Raw genomic sequence first — 22,204 nt, 5'->3', positions numbered from 1 at the left:
TCTCCTCATTTCTCATTCAACTCTGAATTAACCCATTAACCATCAAAACTGTCATATTACCAACTCTTTTTACTTCATAGTGGTTTGATTCTCCTAGCTTTCCATCAATAATTCCTTCTTCAAGCCACTATTTAATTTCTTTTAATATCTTTATCCAATATATTTTTTTGCAAATTTCACTCAACAGTAATCCTGTTGTATAGATTATTTCATGCCCACTTCTCCCTCCTTTCTTTTCTTTACTACTAAGATATTGATTCCTGTCTCTCAGGTTCTCTAGCCTGAGAGAGTCTTTTGCCTCTCTTTCTACAATGTTCATCATTCTAGATGAAGTTTTGAATTGAAGTCAAATTCTTCTGGTTTATCAACCTTTCTCCTACTGAATAAGCTGGGAGAAATCCCAAAAACAAATGGAACAAAAATTCCTTCGCCTTCAATTTTCCTGCCTGCCACCTTTCACCCCATTACTCCTGCTTTTCTCCACATTATACTTGTCTGTTCACTTAAATTAACTTTTAAAATAATGTTTAAAAAAAAATAATAAAATAAAAATAATTTAAAATATATTTATTAATTTCGAGATTCTTGTCTACAGTATATGCATTTACACAGCATTACTACAGAAGAATGCTCCTTCTAAATAAAATACCCCAAGCATTTATTCCTTTCAATATCCATTTCTTCAGTTTCTAACTCATAATGTTTCATGGCAACAAAATATCTGATAAAAGTTTCACCTAATGCTTCCTGAATGCACGAATCTTTCTCAAGTGCAACAAGAGCATCTTCTAACTTCAGAGGGATGGATGAAGGTTTCAGATCAGAAACAAGGTTTTCTTCTTGGGACATATCATCATACCTAAGTCCTCTTTTTATTCCATCTAGACCTGCAGCAATTGTAGCAGCGAGCACAAGGTAGGGGTTTGCCGTAGCAGAACTTAATTTATTATCTATATGAGTACCTTTTCCAACATGACATTTGACGTTAAAGGCACAGCTGTTATCATTATATGCCCATTTTGCATTTACAGTCTCTTTTGATTCTTTACTGTATTTGGAATAAGGCTTACGGCAGCTGGTGGTAGGAGCCATCAAACAGCTAATAGCTGCTGAGTGTGCCAAGAGACCGGATAACCAATTTTTTCCAATATCTGTGAGCTCCTCAACTCCATAACCAGCAGAAAACAAATTCTTTTGGCCATTCACATCCCACAGACTGTGTGAAAGAGCCCCTGAATTGTAGAATCCTGATTCTGAGAAAAAGCTAGCTACATAGTTGTACTTCTTAGCCACCTCTTTAATGCCTGTTCTAAATGTGAAGGCACTGTCAGCAGCATCTATTCCAAATGCTGGATGAAAAGTGATCTCCATTTGTCCAGGCCCACTGGAAGAAGAAAAGCTTTCAATATTGGCTCCAGTATAATACATTCCTTCAATGAGCTCCTGAATGAATGTCTGGTCATGGTTATTTAGTATCGTTGCTGCAGGAAAGGATATTGTCTTTGAATTTACAACCTCAGTAATGCCATAAATACAAAATTCATAAGTGAAGGCAGAGTGTAGAGAAAAGCCATTGTCCTGAAGCTGGCTCAGCTGCTTCTTGGCGATGTGCCTAGGTGAGGTCATTAGGGGGTTGCCCAGTACAGTGAAAGAATCACATATCACTCTAGCAGTCTGCTCAGTCCAGGGTAGAATTCGAAACGTTGATAAATCAGGATTGAGGATTATGTCACAATTAAAATTTGTTGCATTTATGTAATCTATTTCATTATCCTTAGGATTCAGGGTCAGTTCAAGATAACTTCTGGGCATGGCAACACCATGAATTGCTTTTTCCTAAAACACAGAGCAGAATGACAGATTACCAGATGAGAAAAGAACCAAACAGTATTTCTATGTATGTTAAATTTACGAAACACAGACTCTTAGCAGGAATAAAAAAACACCTAAGACACAGTTCTCACTGAGGTGGTGGATAACATCCAATTACGGTGTCAATGAGAAACCCAATGAAAACCCTGGCATCAGATATCCTGATGATTGCTTTTTAAATTCCCATGCACAACTGGAAAGAAAAAAATTTTGTTCAACACCTAATCTTCCATGGTCATTGTACAATTATGGAATCATCAGTTATATGGAAACTTTACAAGTCAAGCTTTAATTTATAACCACTTTTTTAGGCTTTCACATTCTCAGAGCATTTACTTTACATAGATCCAAGTGACCACACAAGACTCATGTCAAAACAAATTCAGTCTGTCACTTCCCTTTAAATGTCATAACGTGTACCTCACTATTTTTCAGATGCAAAGTTAAGCCAAAAATTTATGGATCTGTCAAATAAGGAGGGGAGGGGAGGGGAGGGGAAGGGCGGGGAGGGGAGGCGAGGGGAGGTGAGGAGAGGCAAGGAGAGGCAAGGTTATGCCAACATCTACTTAGTGAAACTTGGTTCATGTTTAAGTCTTACATTTATTCATCTAAGAGAAAGGGTTACCATCTGAATCATCAGAAGACACAAAATGAACCTAAAAAGGGGGAAACCTTTTAGCTCTGTCTCTGGCTGATAAAACAAAATTTTGCTTATCCAGATGGAATATTTTTTAAACACTTCAAACTGCACACAACAGCTCCTCTTAAATTTAATAAATAAATATCTGCCTTTTCTAAAACAGGTGGAAATCTAGTGGTAACAATTCTCACTAACTAGAATCCATAACCAAAACTGCCCACTTTGGTGAATACTGCTGCAAAGTTTCTAAGCTGTCCATTCAACATTGAAGAAGTACTGAAGGTAAAAGCCCTATATTACACCCAACTCTCTGTCCACCAAAACCTCCACCAAAAATTAATTAAATAAATAAATAAATAAATTGATCACTCTCTTCTGTGCATATACATACAGATATAGTACAAATATTTGTACTGATATGAGTGAAAGTATAATATAGCTATGCACATGAAGTATCATAGAAGCAATATACTGAAAAGGCTGACTAGTCAGGGATACAATTGCTTCTTAATTTGGTTCTTATTTCCTGAATCATCAATATGGCAAGTATTGTTATTAAATCATTATTTTCTCATCTGATTTACTCATAGCTAAAGGCATTTTCATTTCCTCATTTTCCTTCTGTTAGTGGTTACACTTTTTCTTTACTGATATTCAGGAACCAAAATCTTTATAATAGTGTTGAACTTGATAATTCTGATGAAAGAGATTATTAGAAGTGCAAATAACTGAAATTATTAGATTTACTTATTTAGATTACCATTTTTGTGGAACAGAGGGTAATCTAAATTAAAAGGGGAGAGGGGGAGTCTAGATCCTTTGGGAACATTAACAAGTAGAAGGAATAGAAAATTTGTTCAAAGTTGAACTTTCTGCCTGCACTCCAAAAATAATATATGTATATATAACATAAATTAAGGATGATGCCATGAAAATACATTATCATATACCTAAAAAACAAAATACTTACATGAAAAAAGCGAGAAGGAATGTTCTTTGATCTTGACACACCATGGAGGTCTATTGATTCAAATCTGACAAACTGTATGTTGTCTCTGGCCATCTGCTGCTTAATAAATTCAATATGAGAGAACAGGTGAAGGAGAGTTGGATTTCTGAGGCTGTTTATATCAGGCTCTCTGCTGGATGCTAAAAGTGAAGAGGAATGTTCACATCAAACAAAATAATGAATGCTGGAATACAGGCTGTTCTAAAAAAAGTGCAATAGTGGCAAACAATGACAAAAAATAGTGTAAAAACAGAACTGAGAAAAAGATATGGATCACAAAATATTTTTTATAAGTATATGGGCAATTTTGGCCTGAGGATCCATATAGAATCCCTTGTTTTCTGGAGTGGCCTATAATTTGAATGAATTTTTATTGTGATAAGAAAACACAGAAGTATCATGTAGTAAATCCAGGAATTTCTGAGGGATACCTCAGCTGTTTTGTTGGGTGAATTTAGGAGCACAAATAGCAGCTGGATATTTATTTCTCACTGAAACCTGATAGAATTCAGGTGCTGTATTTCTTTAATGCCTTCGAAAAACACATGGATACAGAAATGTGATAAAAAGGGCACTTATCTATTAAATCTTTCCCAGTACCTTCTAAGGAAGCCTGCAGTCTTCTCCACAGGCAGCAAACATTTAAGAGAAGTTTCTGCATTTACTGGTATAGAGTTGCCTTCTTTACTGTATTACAGAAGCTGTAGGACAATATAAACTTTTTGGTATAAAAGCAGTAACATTTGAGTATAATTTTTATAGCGGAGCAGAGACCTAGGCACTGTAACTTCTTCATCTGCCAGATGGCTTTCCCTTTAAGTGTCTAAGTATTATTACTATCCAAGTTAAACTGAATAAAGCATTAATTTCAATTTATTACAATAAACTTATTAAATCAAGGGCAAAATCTGATATTATGAAAAAAAAAAAAAAAAAAAAAAAAAAAAAAACACTACAAAGCAAGAAGGTAAAACCAAGGGAAAAAAAAAAAAAAAAAGTTGTAACATCTTCACATCTTCACCTGTGAGCAGTTTATTAAAATACCTTTTTCCTTCTGTCTTCTATAAATATCAGGGAACTATGTCCTTAAATGGATATACATTGAATAAGGAAGTATTGTTTAAATTTTGTGTTACATTCTCTGTTACAATTGCAGCTAAAACACAACTAGTGAGCACAGAATATATGTAAACTATCTTACATTGTCATTCAAGTAATTGTTATTTGAATTCCAATTCAGTTGTCCTATAACTTTGTTCTACAACATAAATGTTTACTGACTTTTAGCAAATTTGACCTCCTTATGGACCATCAATTAGCCATTTATTAACAGAAAATAAACTGTGGCTATTTATCAGATGGAAAGAGTTCATAAATATTCTAAAAAGTGTAAAAAGCCTGAGGTTTTTCAATCTAAAAAGACTGCTCAAGCCTTTATTCTACGAGTGTTTAACATTAAAGTGTAAACGTTAAAAAAGTAAAATAAATAAATAAATAAATAAATAAATAAAAAAGCAAAAATTGTCTTCTCCAGTTGGACTTATGATTAATTATAACTTTTTCTAGATTTATCTAGAACTAAAATTAACATTGACCTAGTAAAATTAACAATGACCTAGTAAATAAAACTAGGCTAAATACCAATTTGGACAACACAATAGTCAAAAGACAGATATTTATTTTATTTACAAGATTCTTGACACAAAATCTGTTAGAATCAATAGAAATACTACCACTACTTTCACATTTTAGAGGCAGTTTGTCATTTATGATATCACTTGTATATTGTCTTTCCCACTGAAATTATAAGGTTTTGTAAATTATATGATAGATAAAAATATTAATATCTCTGTCTTGAGACTTAATATCTCTGACTGATTTTGAAAATATGAAAGTTTTTTTTTTGTTTGTTTGTTGTTTTTGTTTTTGTTTTTGTTTTTGTTTTTTTGCATAATATAGAGAATGACTGATCAATAACAATAATTCTTATGTTTCTCCAGCACAAGTCACAAAACTACATTTTGTTGGTAGCTGCTGTATAAATCACTGGCAAACTAAGTCCATGAAACTAGTGATGACTAAAGTTTAGAAAGGTGCACTGAGGATCTGAGTACTTTGTCTTTTCCCAGTTTGTACAATCATTAACTAGAGCATTAGCTAACAGAGAGAAGGTAGCTAATAAATAAATGTCTACCTGAATTCAATGCACAGTCTTACATTCTTATGAGGTAGGACTGTATCCATGAGTGTTCCCCTAGCTCCCCGAGACTGTAGAAGTAACAACAAATTCATTCTCAATTCATAAACCCTACTTACAGAAACATGTACGTACATTTCACAAGGTGTTCAGATTTGGTTTCAGTTTTTCATTTTAAAAAATAATTATAAATCCATACTATATTTCTTATGTTTAATCAGTAGTACACAGGAAAGCATTTAATGTTTCTATGTTTCTGTCTGTATTTCCAATTCAAGTTACCACAGAGAAAAAAATAGTATGGCTTATGTTTGTTTTGCAATTACTACAAACTAGCTACTAATCCATGTAAGTTATCTACATATATCTTTTTTAAATATGAATATACAAAACTACAAATATTATTACTCCCTAAGTCTACAAACTCTACAAACTATAGTATTGTGATTATTTCTAGCAGAAGAGTGATGTCATTCTTGAATTATTACTATTGAAATCATTCAGTTTCCTAAGAACAGCTGACTTCTGTCTAGGGCAAATTGTTAACATTTGCTTTATGTTCTCAGAAAAGTACCATCACAGAAGGAAAGTCCACATGTCCCAGATCAATCTGTCGTTATCTGCTTGTTCAAAGAAATTCTTTCCCATGGTCTCTTGTTAAATCACGCAGCATCTAAAGCAAACAATTTCTCAGTTCTATAAGAGGTGACTGTGTCAAACTGATGAAACAAAAAGAACATGTTACATGTTGCCAGGGGACTTAACAGTGACAGGAAAAGGCTGACCTAACAAATGTAGTAATATTGGAAACTCTTCTTTGAGAAATACAACCACCAAGGTAACATAAGGCAATAACAGCAGATACCAGGAGGTAGTCTCCAGATACAAATCATGCACTGGAGAAGAGACCAAGAGACCACATTTCCACTGGTGCCCTCAAGTCTCTTCTTCCAGCAGCACCAGCTGTGCTAGATACAACGCTGCTGCAGTCATATAGCTGCTCTGCTCCCTCCTCCTGTCCCATGAGAAGGGGTCTGGGTGCCCTTAGAAATCTGTCATTGGGTGCTCTGAAGATCTGTGTGATACTGACCCCCTTTATAAGTCTTGGGTAGATGATATTCACTGGCAATGTGTCCAATGGGATAAATACATTTATACCCTTCTAAATCCTATGAAAATACCTGTCAGTAGTAACTTAAATATAGCCATTCATCTTTACATGACTCTGGTCTGTGTATTTAAGAGCAGACAGTGTACTTGGTTTGTACAGCATATTCTTACATTTGTCTTAAAACATTAACAGCCTCTTTCTCAAAACTCATATGAGAGCCTTTCTAATGTTATATTCTTATATTCTTACTGCTACTATTTAAACTCTCTCCTTTGTATCCCCATCTGCTTGTTTAACATGCTAAGTAGGAGTACTGAGTTATATTTAAATAGTAGTGTTGATATGAATGGCTATCAGAAACATTTACACTTGAAAACATCATGTAATTTAACTTTCTTTTCATCTAACTATAGTTTCATCAAAAATGTTTACAATGTTGATTTCTGCAGTCAAAAGGTGTTCCATAACTCTTATTTTTGCTCCCTACAAGCCCTCTGACAGGGGAAGAAAGATGTAATCATACCAAAAAATTATCAAAGTGTGGGAGAAAGTAAAAATATTTCCCTGTTTGATTTTCATATTTGAATATTTTTCCATCTGTTTCTTTGTCTCATTTTATCTTGCTTTCCTTTTTAATCTTAACTCTGAAAATGGCTTTTTAAACTAATGTGGTCACAGAGAAGTTCAGCTCTTTTTCATGAGTTTCATATCTAATTTAGAGGTCAGTTTCAACCATCCACAGATTATTCTTTCCAAACTCTACGACAGTACATGACATAGCTTCTCAGAGGAGCTACATTATTGAGAATTAAAATACAAAATACAATTTTATTTACCAATTGATGAAAGACAAAATAAAAGACTCATTTTTTTCTGTCTTCCAGGGTGTTTTATAAAATGGTTGTTCTGTATTGAATGAGAAAATCATCACATTTTTATATAAAAGTTAGAGACAATTCCACCTAGACAAGAGGATTTGAAAATAAAATATGTAGAAATGTCTGAAAATAATAATGTGGGTAATACCCAATTGATAATCTTAAATGTAATGGATATAGAGTGCCATGCCTTTCTTCAAACTCAAATAGAAAAATTGGATTTAAGGGGGGAATCATTAAGCCAAGTTCCATGAAGTGAGTTATACAGTATTACAAACTAGATAGCCCCTTCTGATTTAAAAATATTTGAACTAATGAGGAAAATAAATAAATAATAAAACAAAACAAAACAATGAGTGCAAGAACTACATTAGCCAAAAGTGTAATTATTTAGGGAAAAGAAGGTAGAGACTAAATTCTTCCTGAATACATTATAGAAGGAGAGGTGGCAAGCAAAGAAATCAAGCAGACACTCTATTCCACTTACATTAGGTCTAAACTAGTTGTTATGGCAATTGTTACTATCACTGTTATTAGAGATAAACTAAGTGTCTCAAAAAGGACAGAAAGAATTACTGACTATACCTCTTTTTCTCACAGAGCTACAGGATGACTAGCTTACTGCAGGCACCAGAGACAGATGAGAAGAATTTCACCCAAAAGAGTACATAATAGAGCAGAAAGATAGGATGGAAGTGCTATCTGAACATTTTTGTTTTGTATAGATCAAGAAAAAAAATGGGAAATCATATAGAGACACAGCAGGAAGAGATTTTCTGCTATTGATATGAAAGATAAAGGACTTAGGAGTTTTGGTTTGCTTTAAAGAAAAATATCTGCTCTTAGAGTTTGTGAGGAAAAAAAAAAAAAAAAAGTAAAAAAATAAAGTAGCAAGTTATATACAGCTCAGCTCTAAGGAAAAATGAAGTAAAAAGAAAATGTGATGGTTTATTTGACAGAAAATAGGGACAATCGAGAAAGTTTAGGAAGGAGCGAAGTTTCAGCCATGTTATATTCAAGTTGAGTTCAAAATATTGAAAAAGCAACATCAGAAAAATAAAATTAACTGCAGATAGGGTATAAGGAAGGAACGTGATGAAATAGCACAGCATTGTTTTTTTCTCTTTGGGAGAGCTGTGAAAACAGAACAGATTGTATAAAATATAAAGCAGGGAAGACCAGCAAGTCAAAAACACCATCTTCCCCACAGTAATCCCCAAAGTCATGCAGGAATGACTGCAAGAGGTACTGAACATGATCAGCCCAGAACAGGATTTTACAAACCTCTCCAGTGTCCACTTACAGCTCCTAAAGTGTCTTCATTTCTACTTCCTGATCAATGAGCAAAATCAATAAGAACAGACAGACATTCCTCTTCCAGGTGAGCACAGGGAATGGTGAACTCTGGCAGCAAGGAGTTCAGACTTTGTTAAAAACATGTGGACAAGCATTGGTTTCTGTGGAGCAAAAAGTCTATGCTATTTGCATTGTATGAAAGTCTTCTTTTCATACTTCTGCCTGTAAATACCAGTTATCATCTCTTCTGACTGCCTTTTTACCAACAGCCTTGAACATGTCAAGAATGGCATCATGAGATTACTCACTGTAACTGAAAAGTGCTCATAGAGTTGATAAGTTCCACTCTTAAGAAATATAAGAAATATAAGAAATACAGCCTGTTAGCATCTATTTGACATATGGGTCCCTTCCAACTCAGGACATTCTATAGAGAATTTAGCAAAGGAACTAATAGTAACTTGAATATTTGGGGTCAACACCCGAATAACTTCTCATGTTGGAGTTCTTTTTCTGTGCACCTAACATTTCAACAGTCACTAGGTAACTTGCGATGCCTACAGCTATAGTTAAGACATATTTTCATTCTTCAGAAATTTTCTCCACCCTCCTGATCCCATGCTGGTCACATATACATGTCCTTACTTGACATATGCACAAGATCAGCCCTGTTGAGAGGACCCATTCCTGGAGCTGTGCACATTTTAGCTCTTCCTTGTTTTTTTTTTTTTTTCTCAGCTACAGACCAGGATGTACAAAAGGGCATTTACAGTGTGTTGCCCACCTACAGCTACATGGAGATGCTGCTGTCTCTTAAGATACAGCAGATAGCTTTGTCCTAAGCCTGTGCAGTGGCACCAGGTTGTTCAGTTCAATTAATTTCCTTCTGTGACAAAGAGAGCCCCACCCATGTTGTGAATCACAATCCTTGGGAACTCCAGATTTCTCAGATAAAATTTTCTTCTGTCTCCTCTCTGGTTACCACAGTATAAACATTCCAGTTTAGCAGTATGTAAAGCAACATGGGATATGTTCTGAGTTCAGTGAGGTTAATATACATTTACATTATATACTACATATATAAAACGTATTCCTGTGTGTATATGTACATGCTATGAAGTGTTGTGTAATGCTATATACATTACACTTCATCTGCATTTTTACTGTTTGGAAGATTCTTGGTCTCCCAAGATCACAGGCAGTGAACAGCTTACGAAGCATCTGATTATTAATGACTACATGCTAATTTGCAGAAGTGCCCATAATTATCATATATGGATACTTATGCAAATAAAATTCATAAATTCATGTTAATGCAGTCAGTAGAATTACCTAATTAGCTTTAAGTGTTAGCTTCTATCTTTCCATGGTGATGAATTAAATTCAAAGAGCTTTAGTTTCAGCTCCAGTTTCACTGACAGTGTCTAAACAGTATTTTTCATGTTGGCCAAATACTTTGGGTGTCATTTATTTATTTTTTATTATTATTATGCTGCATCGTTGTTGTTGTTGTTGTTGTTGTTGTCGTTGTTATGTTATTTTTTTTCCCTCAAACACTTCTTTTCACAAAAGAGCTGGCAAGCAATATATTAAGTATTCAGAAGATGAATAGAAATCCCATGCAACTTCCAAACAGAAATTTGGAACAAATGTATGAACTTCTTTTTTTTTTTGAGAGATGTTAACCAGGTAACTAGCATGGCTATATTTCAATCCTCTGTATTACAATAAGTCCCAGCTATGTTTTAGCCCTCCTACTGCTTCCATCTAGTGATTGTCCGTTAACTGAAAGGATAGGTGTGTAGTTTTAGAACAGTAAAGTATACTCCAGACATCCAAATGTCTGTAAGTTATTATGTCTCAACATAATAACTAAAGAATTACACTGGGCAGCATTTATCTAATTTTTTTTATTATAGCCATATAATTTCAATGCTCTCCTACTTTGTATTCTATATTAAACAGAGGCACAAAGAGAACAATCTCTGTGTTTATTTGTAAATCCAATGTTTTGAAAATTTGCTGAATATGAGTAGTGTTTCAGATAGACGCAGTATAGATGTATAGTATACATGTCTAGATCCAAGACTTTTGTTCAATCACTTTTGTAACTAAAATGTTCAAGATAACATTTTAGTCATAAAATATTTTGGATTTTTTCTTATAAATCTTAATTGGCAATGAAATATTGTTCATGCAAAGACTCATTAAAGACTGCAGAATTTTATCTAAATCTTTCTTCCCTTCATTTGAGCTACTGAGTATATTCAGTGAAGATTAATTTCAAAGCACACAAGTTTCTATGTAAGTAGAAACTATTTCTACACAAATAATGTGTTGTTTTTGTTTTTTGCTTGTGTTTTTTTTTTCATATACTAGTGGAACTATAAAAGTATACATGGCACCCTGTCATTTGTTTGGTAAAAGACAAATGGAATCCAAACCGTACGAGACTTGTTTTGTTTTAGATGTGACAAAACAGTATTCCCTCCCCTCCATTCATAGTTAGTTTTCAACTAGAGTTCACTCACAGTCATTTTACTGCCAGTGACACAGATAAAGATTAACCCCAGGTTCATTTAGGCATTTCAGAGTTAGGAAAATAATCTAAACTAAACATGTAGAATTCTTCCCCACTGAGGAGAAAGAGAAGCCAGTTTCTCAAGACCAATTTCTCTAACCAATTTCTTTCCATTTTCTTTAACCATTCTGTCTTTGAACAGAGAATGACTGTCTTTCTCTGTCTTTCTCTACTGACAAAGAAATGAGCTTGACTAGATAGACACTTTAGTGGCTATATTCTGGTTGAAATCTCTCTGTAGAGTCTACAGTTAATCTAATCAAATCCTTATACTTTTTAAATGGTGTTATGAAAAAGAATAGTTTTTTACATTTTTTAAAACTTATTTTCTGGTTTTGCAGAAAACAATAGTAATCTAAATTTGGCAATTAATTTCGCTAACCTTTCAGCAGGGGAAAAATACTGTAAGGGAACAACAATATTGTAAGGGAACAACATCCATTGTAGGCTAAGAAATAATCCTCTAACTTGTTTGTTCTAATAGACAAAAATAGAGAGTGATTTGAGCACAAAATATCATTTCAGACCTTTATGTTTCTCATATAGTGCACTGAATTACTGCTGATGATCATAGAGTCGTAGAATAGTTTGGGTTGGAAGGAACCTCAAAGATCACCTAGTTCCAGGCCCCCTGCCATGGGTAGGGACACCTCCCACTATGAACAACTATTCATGGATATTATATTCTGAATTGTTCAAACTGGTTAACGCAATGTCTATTGAAAAATCCTCCTGTGCCCAACAAAATTTCATATATTCAAACTGCCTGTTTTCAGAGCATATACAACCATGTTTCTACCATCTGAAAGCAGACTTTTCAAAGAGCAGGATAACTTAATATTGTTATACAAATTTAATTGTGACTTATAGATTTTATTATATAGTCAATGATAGACTTTTTTTTTTATTAATGAAGAGTAAAGATTCGTATTTATTGTATCAGTCATATAAGTCATAGGGCATCATATCTACCCTGAAAAGCTGATGATGTTATCTGATCCTGATACTCCTGGAAGTTTATTAACATGATATCTCTTCAACTGGTAAACTGTTGTTTGTGTCCTTCCTGGAAAACACACAAAGCAACTAACAGCTCAAGCCCATCACGTTATTATAGTTAATAGTAGCATTCAGCTTGCTGATCCAGATAGCCCAGAAGTCTAGTTTTTACTGTTTCAAAGAAACCGCTACCTATTAGTAGCAATTAATCTGCTCTATAAACATTTCCAAAATGGACTTATTGAACACCATGAAGATAAGTGGAAGTTCTCTGCCTCATTTGCTTTTCTTCCCCTATATTTTATATTAGATGTTTTGCATTCCAGTCCTCTCACAGGACTAATAATTGCAAACATCATACCTACATGGGAGCAATTTTCACTGCTGGATATGTTAACAAAAAGGAAATTTTAAGAAACCCAACTGCCTTCAGAGTTTTTCAGTGTCTAGCAGACCTTTGGGAAATGTTGCCTGCACTTAGTTTAAATGAGGAAATATTTCAGTTTTAATGAACATGACATGACCACTTGTGCATGGCAGTTTTTGGCAGGCAGCTTGGCATCATAAATGCCTTACTTTCTAAAAAACTCAGCACAGATGTAGGGTAGAACTTCTGATCCACCCCAATGATACAGAAATGATGGGTATCAATTTTCTCATTAGTTCTGACTAAATTTTGCAACTTCACAAAACCCCACAAAATAACAGAAGCATTTTCTTTAACAGCACAGCAGGTGTTGGCTAAATATCCTTACCAGTATGGCTTGCAGAAGAGCCGAACTCAATCTCTGGAGCAGTGCTTTCTGCACTCGTAGAAGTTGCTGGTTGTCTCAGAATAGGCTGATCCACCTCACCGCCTGCTGGCTGTTGCTGAGCAGTCCCAGCAGAGCTGAGAACCAGAAGAGACTTGCTCTGCTGTCCCACTCCCTCCTTGTGGAGACTGTGGTACTTTTGATTCTCTTTTCCAAAATGGAGACTAAACAAGTCAAAGGGTCTGCCCTGTTTATCAGCTATTTTCTCCCCAGGCTTCAAGTTTTGCTGAGAAAAAGTGCCACCTGACCTACCACTGCAATTGGGCCCATGGTCAGGAAGAGGACTTTCACTTAGAAGTTTTTTCAGCTCTTCCAGACTTTGTTCAGAAATGCCAGGTGTGAAGGACTCTGCAGTACTTCTTCCATGTGTGGTTGCAGTACTCTCCAGGAAGCCTGTCTTTGTCATATGAAATTTGCTGTCTTCATCTGTCCTACCCTGTTCTTCTTGTATACACTCCATCTTTTCACTGTCCTCTTCCTTGTACACTGTGTCTGCACACCCAGCTTTTTCTGTGTTGTTGGCAGCTTGTACATCCATGGGCAACTTTGTTTTACCTGGTGTATCTATCTTCTTATGCATTTTTTCTATTACTTTTACCCCAGTGCCAGCATCTTCTGGGATTTCATGTGTTTCCCCAGACATGTCTTCTTTCATGTTGCTGACAAAATGGGAAATGCCACTACCCCCTCTGTCTTTTTGCACTGGAGGAGAATTAGTCAGGTTTTGAATAGATTGATGCGATGGTGGTTCTGAACAACCAGTGATTCCTTGAAGATGATGAGGATCTGGGATTTTTGAGGTATGAGACAACTCCGTCTTCTCATTTTCTAACAGAGGAACATGCTTTGTGGTACCTTTGACTCCTTTTTTCTTTCTGAAACTACATATATTGTTGCCATCAACTTCGTCATTTGCAATTCCAGATGTGTTCTGCAACCAGCAATAAAATATACAACCAAATAATATGCATGAATGAAACAGAACATAGGAATGGTCTACTAGCACCAGCTTCATTTATTTTGTGGCACTTCCATCACTTCTTGGTCATGGAGGTCTTTGTGGTTACTTACTACCTTCAAATTATACTATTTGGATAAAAGGTTCCTACTGAAAATTGAGTGAGAAGGTCTTAGGTTTTAAAACAAAACAATGTACCTTCATAATTTAATTTTTAGGCAATCTTAGTAAATGAAAATATAAGATGTACACTGTGTGACATCATTTGTCAAAAAAGACATGGCCTTTAAATATGAAAAAGTGTGTTTTAATCATTACATTTATACATGTTCTTGTTCATATCAAAAACATTTGTATTTATAAAGGAAATAAATAGCCTTAAAACAGAATGCTGCCAATCATTTGGGATTGTATGGGAAGTGAAACCTAAAAATAATCTGGCTTTAACTGAATTTCAAGGACCTAGTTTGGCCAAATAACCAAACTGCCAGGGCAGCTGTCAAATAAACAAATCTCTATTTGGATTATAATGACGAAAGAACCAGAGGATAATATTTACCTTTATATTTGGCATTAATATGATTTACATTGTAGTGTTGGGAGCAGATTTCTAAATTTATATAAAAAATATGGAGATGGTGCAAAGAGAAGCAACAAAAAATAATCTGTTAGCATTATCCCACAGAATATCAAGAAGTATCTGAATCATCTCTCCTAAGTATACTGATAGGATCATTTTTGGTCCTATTACTATGGGTAATTACCCCATCACTGTAGGTAATTAATTATTTTACAAACTATCAAGGTAGGGATCAAATTCTCCATCTCGTGAAGTAACAGTGAAGACTCTGTAATACTATTTAACCAAAATATATATCACTCCATAGCTGATCACAAACTGTTATGTTGGTCACAAATACCTGCTCAAGCATTTATTAATGACTAAGCAACTTAGCCAAGAGTTCTTGGTTTGCTTGGGTTGGACTGGAATTAACACCTGTAAAATAACTGGGAAACTGAGAGATACCATCTTTGTTACTGCTCTTCACCTTTTCCACAAAGACTAGATTCTGTCCAATTTCTGAATTTGCAGAAGAAATAGGGGTCTGCACAGAAAAAAGTGAATGCCAGTCTGGATAAGGCAAAAGAGCTTCCTGCTGGCAGACAAAAGCATTTAGAAGAAAAGGCAGCAGTGTATGAGACATACGTGGAAGGAAACAGTCACATGGCTTCCACTAAGATTATTAATACCTCCCTTTTTCTGTATTATTCCTCCTATTTTCTCATTATGTTCACCCATTACGCTACTTTCCATTAATACCCCAGTCAAAAAGGCATAAGACCTTTTTTTTCCTGAAACAGAGCTCAAGGAAAGCTTCCTTCCTCTCTTCCCCTTGCTCTGAATCTCTTTGATGCACTTTATTACAGCTTCTTTTGGAGCTTACTGGGGCATTCCTGCTAGCCCAGAAAGCAGATGAGTGCCAGCTCTCTAAGAAGGACATGACATTCTCTGCCTGTAACTCCCCCGCACATATCACAACCATGACTTGGTTGGCTCTTTGAATCGACATGATTACTGTCTCATTGACAACAGAAGTCTTTGCTTACCTCAGTTTTAGCACTCAATTTCTAGTGATTCCATTTTATATTCAAAAAACTTCGGTTTATTCTCATAAAATGATTCTGGGTGTACTCTGATACCTCTACATGTTCACCCATGCAGAATAGGCCTAATTCCTACAGCTCTGTGTCATAACAGAATACAAATGTAATGAAGATTCTTTCATTTACATTCAGTAATGTTCCTGAATAGACGAGCAGACAAGAACTGCTTATAATGGAGCATTTTAACATCCTCATTAGTAACACAACTCGAATGAAGCTGGGGAACTATTGATTGCCAAATGGAGTAACCTAAATCATTGTGAAATGAAAGAGGCATCAAATTAAATTTCTAGATATATAAAATGTTTTTCTGAAAGAAGAGAAGAGTTTCAGCTATGAAAGCTATAATCGTTAGAGGATTGCATTTTTAATGAATTTATGAAAAATATTTACTTAAACATCCTCTGCGGCAAAGGCTGCCATCATTAAAATATTCAGATTTCCTCTTTATGAAGTCTTCATATTTCCTTTGTCTTCTTCAATAGCTTGAAATCAGTAACATAACATAACAATATGTGCATTTCTGCCCTGCATTTGTGTATTCTGTGCTTAAAGATAACTACTGAAAATTCTAATGTTAGATGCAAATCTTGTCAGTTGTCCCTATTGTAGATCTTTGAAAATACGTTGAAAATAACTAAATAAGAACACATCCTTTTGTATAATACTTAGATATTGAAGTCAGACAAAGAGTAGTTCATGTAAGAAATGTAAATGTAAAACATCAGAAATCTACCTGTTCCTGTAGTTAACCAAGCTAAATGATTTCCTGAACACAAGGTTCATATTATAATCTTTACCAAAACAAATTCCTTCTGAACAGAGAAGAGAAGGATAAGGACTGGCCACTTGTATATCCATTAATGGAAACATTTCTTTGTAATAAAATTCTAATGATCAATGTGGCTATAGTACTCTGCAAAGAATTTATTTTCTTTACAGGAGTTGAGACACAATTGAGTACTGCATTTTTATCATAGAATATTTATCATAGAAAAAGGATATTGTGCCCATTGCTCTTAAATAAAAACACTGACATTTTTTTGCATTTAAAGAAAATAAAATCTTACATTTACACAGAGAAAAATCTATGCATTACTTAGGACCCTCAGCACAGGGCACTCTGTGATTTTGTCTCTGTGTAAGAATGATTCTTCTAAATAAACTGAGATATGTACATGTATGAATTTTCATTTTAAAGTAATTTCATGGCATTTTCTGAAGTGGACTAATGCTGAAGTTTTTGCAAGGTACAATTATAGCATCCTTTCATATTAAAAATAGTCATATGCACGAGTTATGATACAGCCTTACTATCTAGTAGTTTATGTAGAAACTACTAGTTTCTACATAAATTACTACTACTTTTATCTAGTAGTTTACCAGAAAGAGTCTAGTGCTTGCACACAGAGGCAGAAGAACCCAGGATATAGGACCTAAGAATTTTCTCATTAATTTATTATTTCTAGACAGTTTTGTTTACAGAATACAGAATCAAGTAACGTATCTTTCAAGTATCAGCTTGAAAGACTTAGCTGGATAGTGATCATGACTTAATTTCATTGAACCATGTGTCCTGTTACGCAGAAAGGAAAATAGAAATATTCATGGCAAAAGTTCTAGTTATTTTTATGTCATTACTGAAATTACTGAATGTTCCTACATTTTTGTTGCTGTGTGGCAGCAATTAACAGGAGCTACTATAGCTACATGAAAGTTCTTTCAGCCAACATTTGTTTCAGAATCATTCATGGGGCTGGGTTTTTGTTTGTTTGTTTCTTTTCAAATATTTTCAAATATTTACTGACACACTAAATCAAAGATCTTGAAAGTTTTGAAGTTTTCTTCTCTTTCTTAAGTCTTAAATACTCAGGTGGTGATTCAAATATTCTTGCCAGCAAGGTTATTTCCAAAATGTAAACGATGTATGCAATACTATGCAATAAATCTAAAGTTTAGGTTTTCTAAAAGATGTATCTGATGTTAAATGTCATTGATAGGTATCGGTACTCTGCCAGGTCTTTACTTCCATTGGGACTTCTTGCCCCAGTGCTGTAACTCATGCTGGCACATTGATCCCCTTTGCAAAGGGGATTTGGCCCTAGAAAGCTTTCAGTAGAGGTGAACCACTGTGAGTCCTACAAGGCAGGTAGTCTAGGGGTGAAATAGACTTAATGTCTTGTTAATAAATAATTTAAATTCACACAAATAACAGCTTTGCATGTCTTCACTTGATACCTAGTGTATCATGTCATGTGCACAAGTGTCTGGATGTCTGTGACTATCAACAGAACAAAGTTCTCAAACTACGAAGTGCAAAGTGCAAACTACAAAGTACTACAGTGCTTCAGGGCTACACTTGTGTGTTACAACACTGTATTATATAGCACTATAAAATATAGTACTGTAAAAGTAAACACTGTAAAATATAGCACTATACAAAGTATAGCACAAATACGATTGTATTAGGGTGCTACACAAGAGAATATCCTGCTGTTCAGTTCTCACATGACAATGGCAGGTAAAAGGTGTAGAGAACAGAAGACAGTATCAGCAAGCAAATATTTCAACCCTGTGCAGATGAAATTGCTTGCTCTACTTAACCCAATTACATGCCACTGCTGGCATGTCGTCAGGCTTCTACAGTTGAAAGACATTTTATATCTTGTGGCAACACAAAAGCCATACATCTAAAGCAATTTATCTCAATCAGTTTGTGTTCACTTCTAAGCTTTGTACAAGCTCTGAAGTGGAACATTAACTATATCATGAAATACAGCACTGCCAAAAGGCAGTTCGTCTGTAAACCTGCCAATCCACAAGCCAAGAACATTTGGAAATGTAAAGGGTTGCCTTTGGGAGGAATAATAAGCACAGGGATATCTGGTGTGTGGAGCAAGTGAAAATCCAAGACAGTTCTTGAACCTTTGCCTTAAAAGGTTTTTATAGATGACTCAAAATATATCTGCAATGTACTATGAGACAAATTCAGAGGTTGCAGAGGGAACCTTCTATTTTTTCTTACTTTTTGTTTCCTTCCTGACCTTAGGAAAGAACTCAAACATTATTGGGATTTATAAACCTCTCTAAAAAATCTACTGACAGAGAGAGACAGAAAAATGAGAAAAATAAATAAATAAATAAAATAAATAACAAAAAATTCATACTATAGCATGTGAACGGGGAAAAAAAAAAAAAAAAAAAAAAGGAGCAAAGAAATATGGTTTAAAAGATTCCCTAAGTAACTGCAGATGAATAGCTGCACTAGGATTTATATCACAGAGGAAAGTGAAAGAGAGAACAGTGAAACTCCAGCAGCAGCTTTTATATATATAGTCAATGAGATAATCCAATGTTTCTGCTACCGGCTATCCAAAAACTTAATGCAGCAATTCGGCAAACAGCACTGGTGTATCAATCACATTCTTGTTTTCTCTTTTCTTTCAGATTATTAATCAATTATTAATCAATTGTATCCATTATTTAGTTAAGAGGTCAGGGAGTAAGGAGGTGAAATTGTGATGGTCTTCCTCCATTATCAAGATTTTTCAAGAATGGAAGATTCATTGTGCATAGAACATCAAGACATGAAAATCTGGTATTAAAAATCAAAATTCTGTAAGGTGTGATTGGCTGAATGTTTTATTTATTTAAAGTTAAATAGCTTCACAAGGGTTTGAATTTGTTTTTCTATCATAAAGGTCAGTGGTGAAAATTTTAAATTAAAAGTTTTCAGTCTAATTTCCAGTCTAAGAAAATCTTAAAATATTGTTCAAATGATGTTGACAACTGGCCTTATTCATATTGTTTGAACATTTCTCCAGACTTCAAAAGTAAAACAATTTTTGTATTACACTTCGATTATCTTTCATTTGTTATGGAGCTATAAATGCTGAAGAACTTTCTGGCTGTTACCAGGTTACCCTTTTCAGCTTTCTCTGTTTGGTACAGTCAAGTTAATTAATGTTTGCATGTGGCAACAAATCTCAAAAACTAAAATTCAGGTCTTAACAAGAGGTGCTCCTTAAGACATTATATTACAGTGTACGTAAAGCTAGTACATCCAAGTCCAAGTTTTTTCCCTGTGTCTTCCCCTGACAGATGGAAAGAGTTACCCAGCTGTTTGCCCCAGCAACCAGGCAGTGAAGGAGCAGAGGATGATGGAATAATTATCTACTGCTGGGAATTAATGCAGCTTCACTAGAGTCACTGGAGCTACTCAGATTTATACCAGGAGGGAATTTGGCCCATGGAGTATAGAGCCACAGAAGACAGCACAGACATTACCAGGGAGTTGCTCTAGGAACAGAGAAGGATTTTGTGTTTTTTTTTTTTGCTTGCAGTGCTAAAACAATGTATGCTACTGTAAATAGATACTGGTGGTTTGTCAGCTAGAGACATGAAGATCACAGCACATTGTCAAGTTATTGCTGTAACTAATTCCTCTCTCAGTGACCTTGTTTTATAAAGTGGTTCTCAGAGAGTGATTTACTGCTACAAAAACCTCCCTGTGAAGGACCTGCAAGTGGCATAAATATTAGGTACATGTGATTGTTTTGCAGTTAGAGAAGCTGTAAAGCACAATCTTGCCATAGGTCATGGGAAGATGTGTGGTAATGTTAGGAGCAGAAGCAAAGTCTCCTTTCTTTTTTGAAACTTTTAAATATACACAGGATTACTAATGTCCTTCATGGGAAAATGAATAGAAGAGTTTAGCTCACTTATTTTCACATCTGACCTCTGCCTTCCTCTGCTACTCCCATCCAAAGACTTCATGCTACATATCCAATTAGTAGATTAGCTCTCAAGGTCTCAAGATTCACTGCTTCAAGGCAGCAGAATCCTTGTGGTAAAGTTATTTGCAAATACTTTCCCTTGGACTGTGCCACCTGCAACATGTAAGAAAATTCCCTAAAGCAAGATAGACTCTCAAAATTAAGAAACTGATCCTGCTTTCAAAATGACTTTGGAACAGAAAATTACATTGGTGGTGTCATCTCCAACTTGCAGTGGTGTAAATGAGATGTAAGAACAGGACCCATTTAACACATGACTGATCCTCTTTCTGGAAGACATTTGCAAGGAAATGGACTTAATGATATACAGGATTTTTATGTCTAATTTCTATGACTCATTTCATATCTAAAGATGGTCTGGGAGGCAGTTAGTGACTCAGAGAAGGTATATCTCTGGCATAGTATTCATTTGTTCACCTTGACAAAAAATTTTAGTAGCCTCAGGAAGTCTGCCTTCACCTTTACTTCCAAGCTACCTTATATCTTTCTCAATATTTTAAATTAAACATTTTAATTTCATGTTTTCCACAATAATATATCTTGGACCCTACCCAAGATAACAGTGGTTGTTGTTTTTTGGTTGTTTGTTTTTAGTCTTGTTGAAAATATTTAATGCAACTTCAGGGTCAGAATCTAAGAATCTAAGCAGCTCCAGCTCCACTCAGCTCAGTAGAACAAATCAAGGGCATCACTTTCAGGTCAGACATTTATGTTAGTGGTTTCACTTATATTAATTATGTCAATTTACTTTTTCACAAATATTAATGGGTCAGATTTTAGACCTGTATTTCTGATACTTTTGCTAAAATTATAAATGGAAGATATAGGAAATTAAAATGTGTTAGACTTGCTTTCTAAGGTTGTTTGAGCTTAAACCAGAAGTCTTTCTTTGACCTGCATCTGGCTCAGAATTAGACCATGCTCAATACACGTGCATGAAGACATACACATACACCACAATTAAGTATTCGTTCACTTAAAATCTTGAAGCGGATATAAAAAGTATTTTATATCATATTATCTGCTCAGATATCATTCACAGTCAGTCCCTTACCTCCTGAGTAAGATCTTCCTTTTCGTTCATGTCCACTTCATTCTAGTTCAAGTCACCATTAGAAATGGCTTGGTAAAATTCTAATAGAAGTACATCCTGTATTTATAGGCATGGACACAACAAAGGTTAGTTAAAACAGAATTGCTGTAAAGTTCTTTTCCCAGAAGGCTATGCAGGTGATGAACCATACAGAGCAACCCTAATGTGTCATGCCCAAGAGCACCACTTTCTGGAACAGTGTTAAAGTAGTAAAATAACAAATGCACATTATTAGCTGCCTGCCTGAAAACAAAGACAACTGAGTATAAAACTGTTTTGCTCAACTTTTCTCCTCAC

General features: G+C 34.9%; 1 protein-coding gene across 2 annotated transcripts; it reads right to left on the bottom strand.

The window, feature by feature from the left end:
- Nucleotides 1-636: 636 nt before the first annotated feature.
- On the bottom strand, nt 637-21,898 carry LGSN (lengsin, lens protein with glutamine synthetase domain; the record flags this gene model as incomplete). Of its 2 annotated transcripts, XM_084285316.1 has the most annotated exons (4): nt 637-1,836; nt 3,483-3,661; nt 13,339-14,326; nt 21,869-21,898. In XM_084285316.1, 4 exons carry the CDS (start codon nt 21,896-21,898, stop codon nt 637-639), a joined length of 2,397 nt encoding a protein of 798 aa, XP_084141442.1. The 2 variants fall into 2 exon arrangements, with proteins under 2 accessions (XP_084141442.1, XP_084141441.1); XM_084285315.1 differs by lacking the exon at nt 21,869-21,898 and having other exon boundaries at nt 13,339-14,410.
- Between the last annotated feature and the right edge of the window lie 306 nt (nt 21,899-22,204).

Source organism: Netta rufina (genome assembly GCF_964035555.1).
Source record: "Netta rufina genome assembly, chromosome: 3".
NCBI lineage: Eukaryota > Metazoa > Chordata > Aves > Anseriformes > Anatidae > Netta > Netta rufina.
The sequence above is the reverse complement of the archived record's forward strand: the minus strand, read 5'-3'. Positions and strand labels throughout refer to the sequence as shown.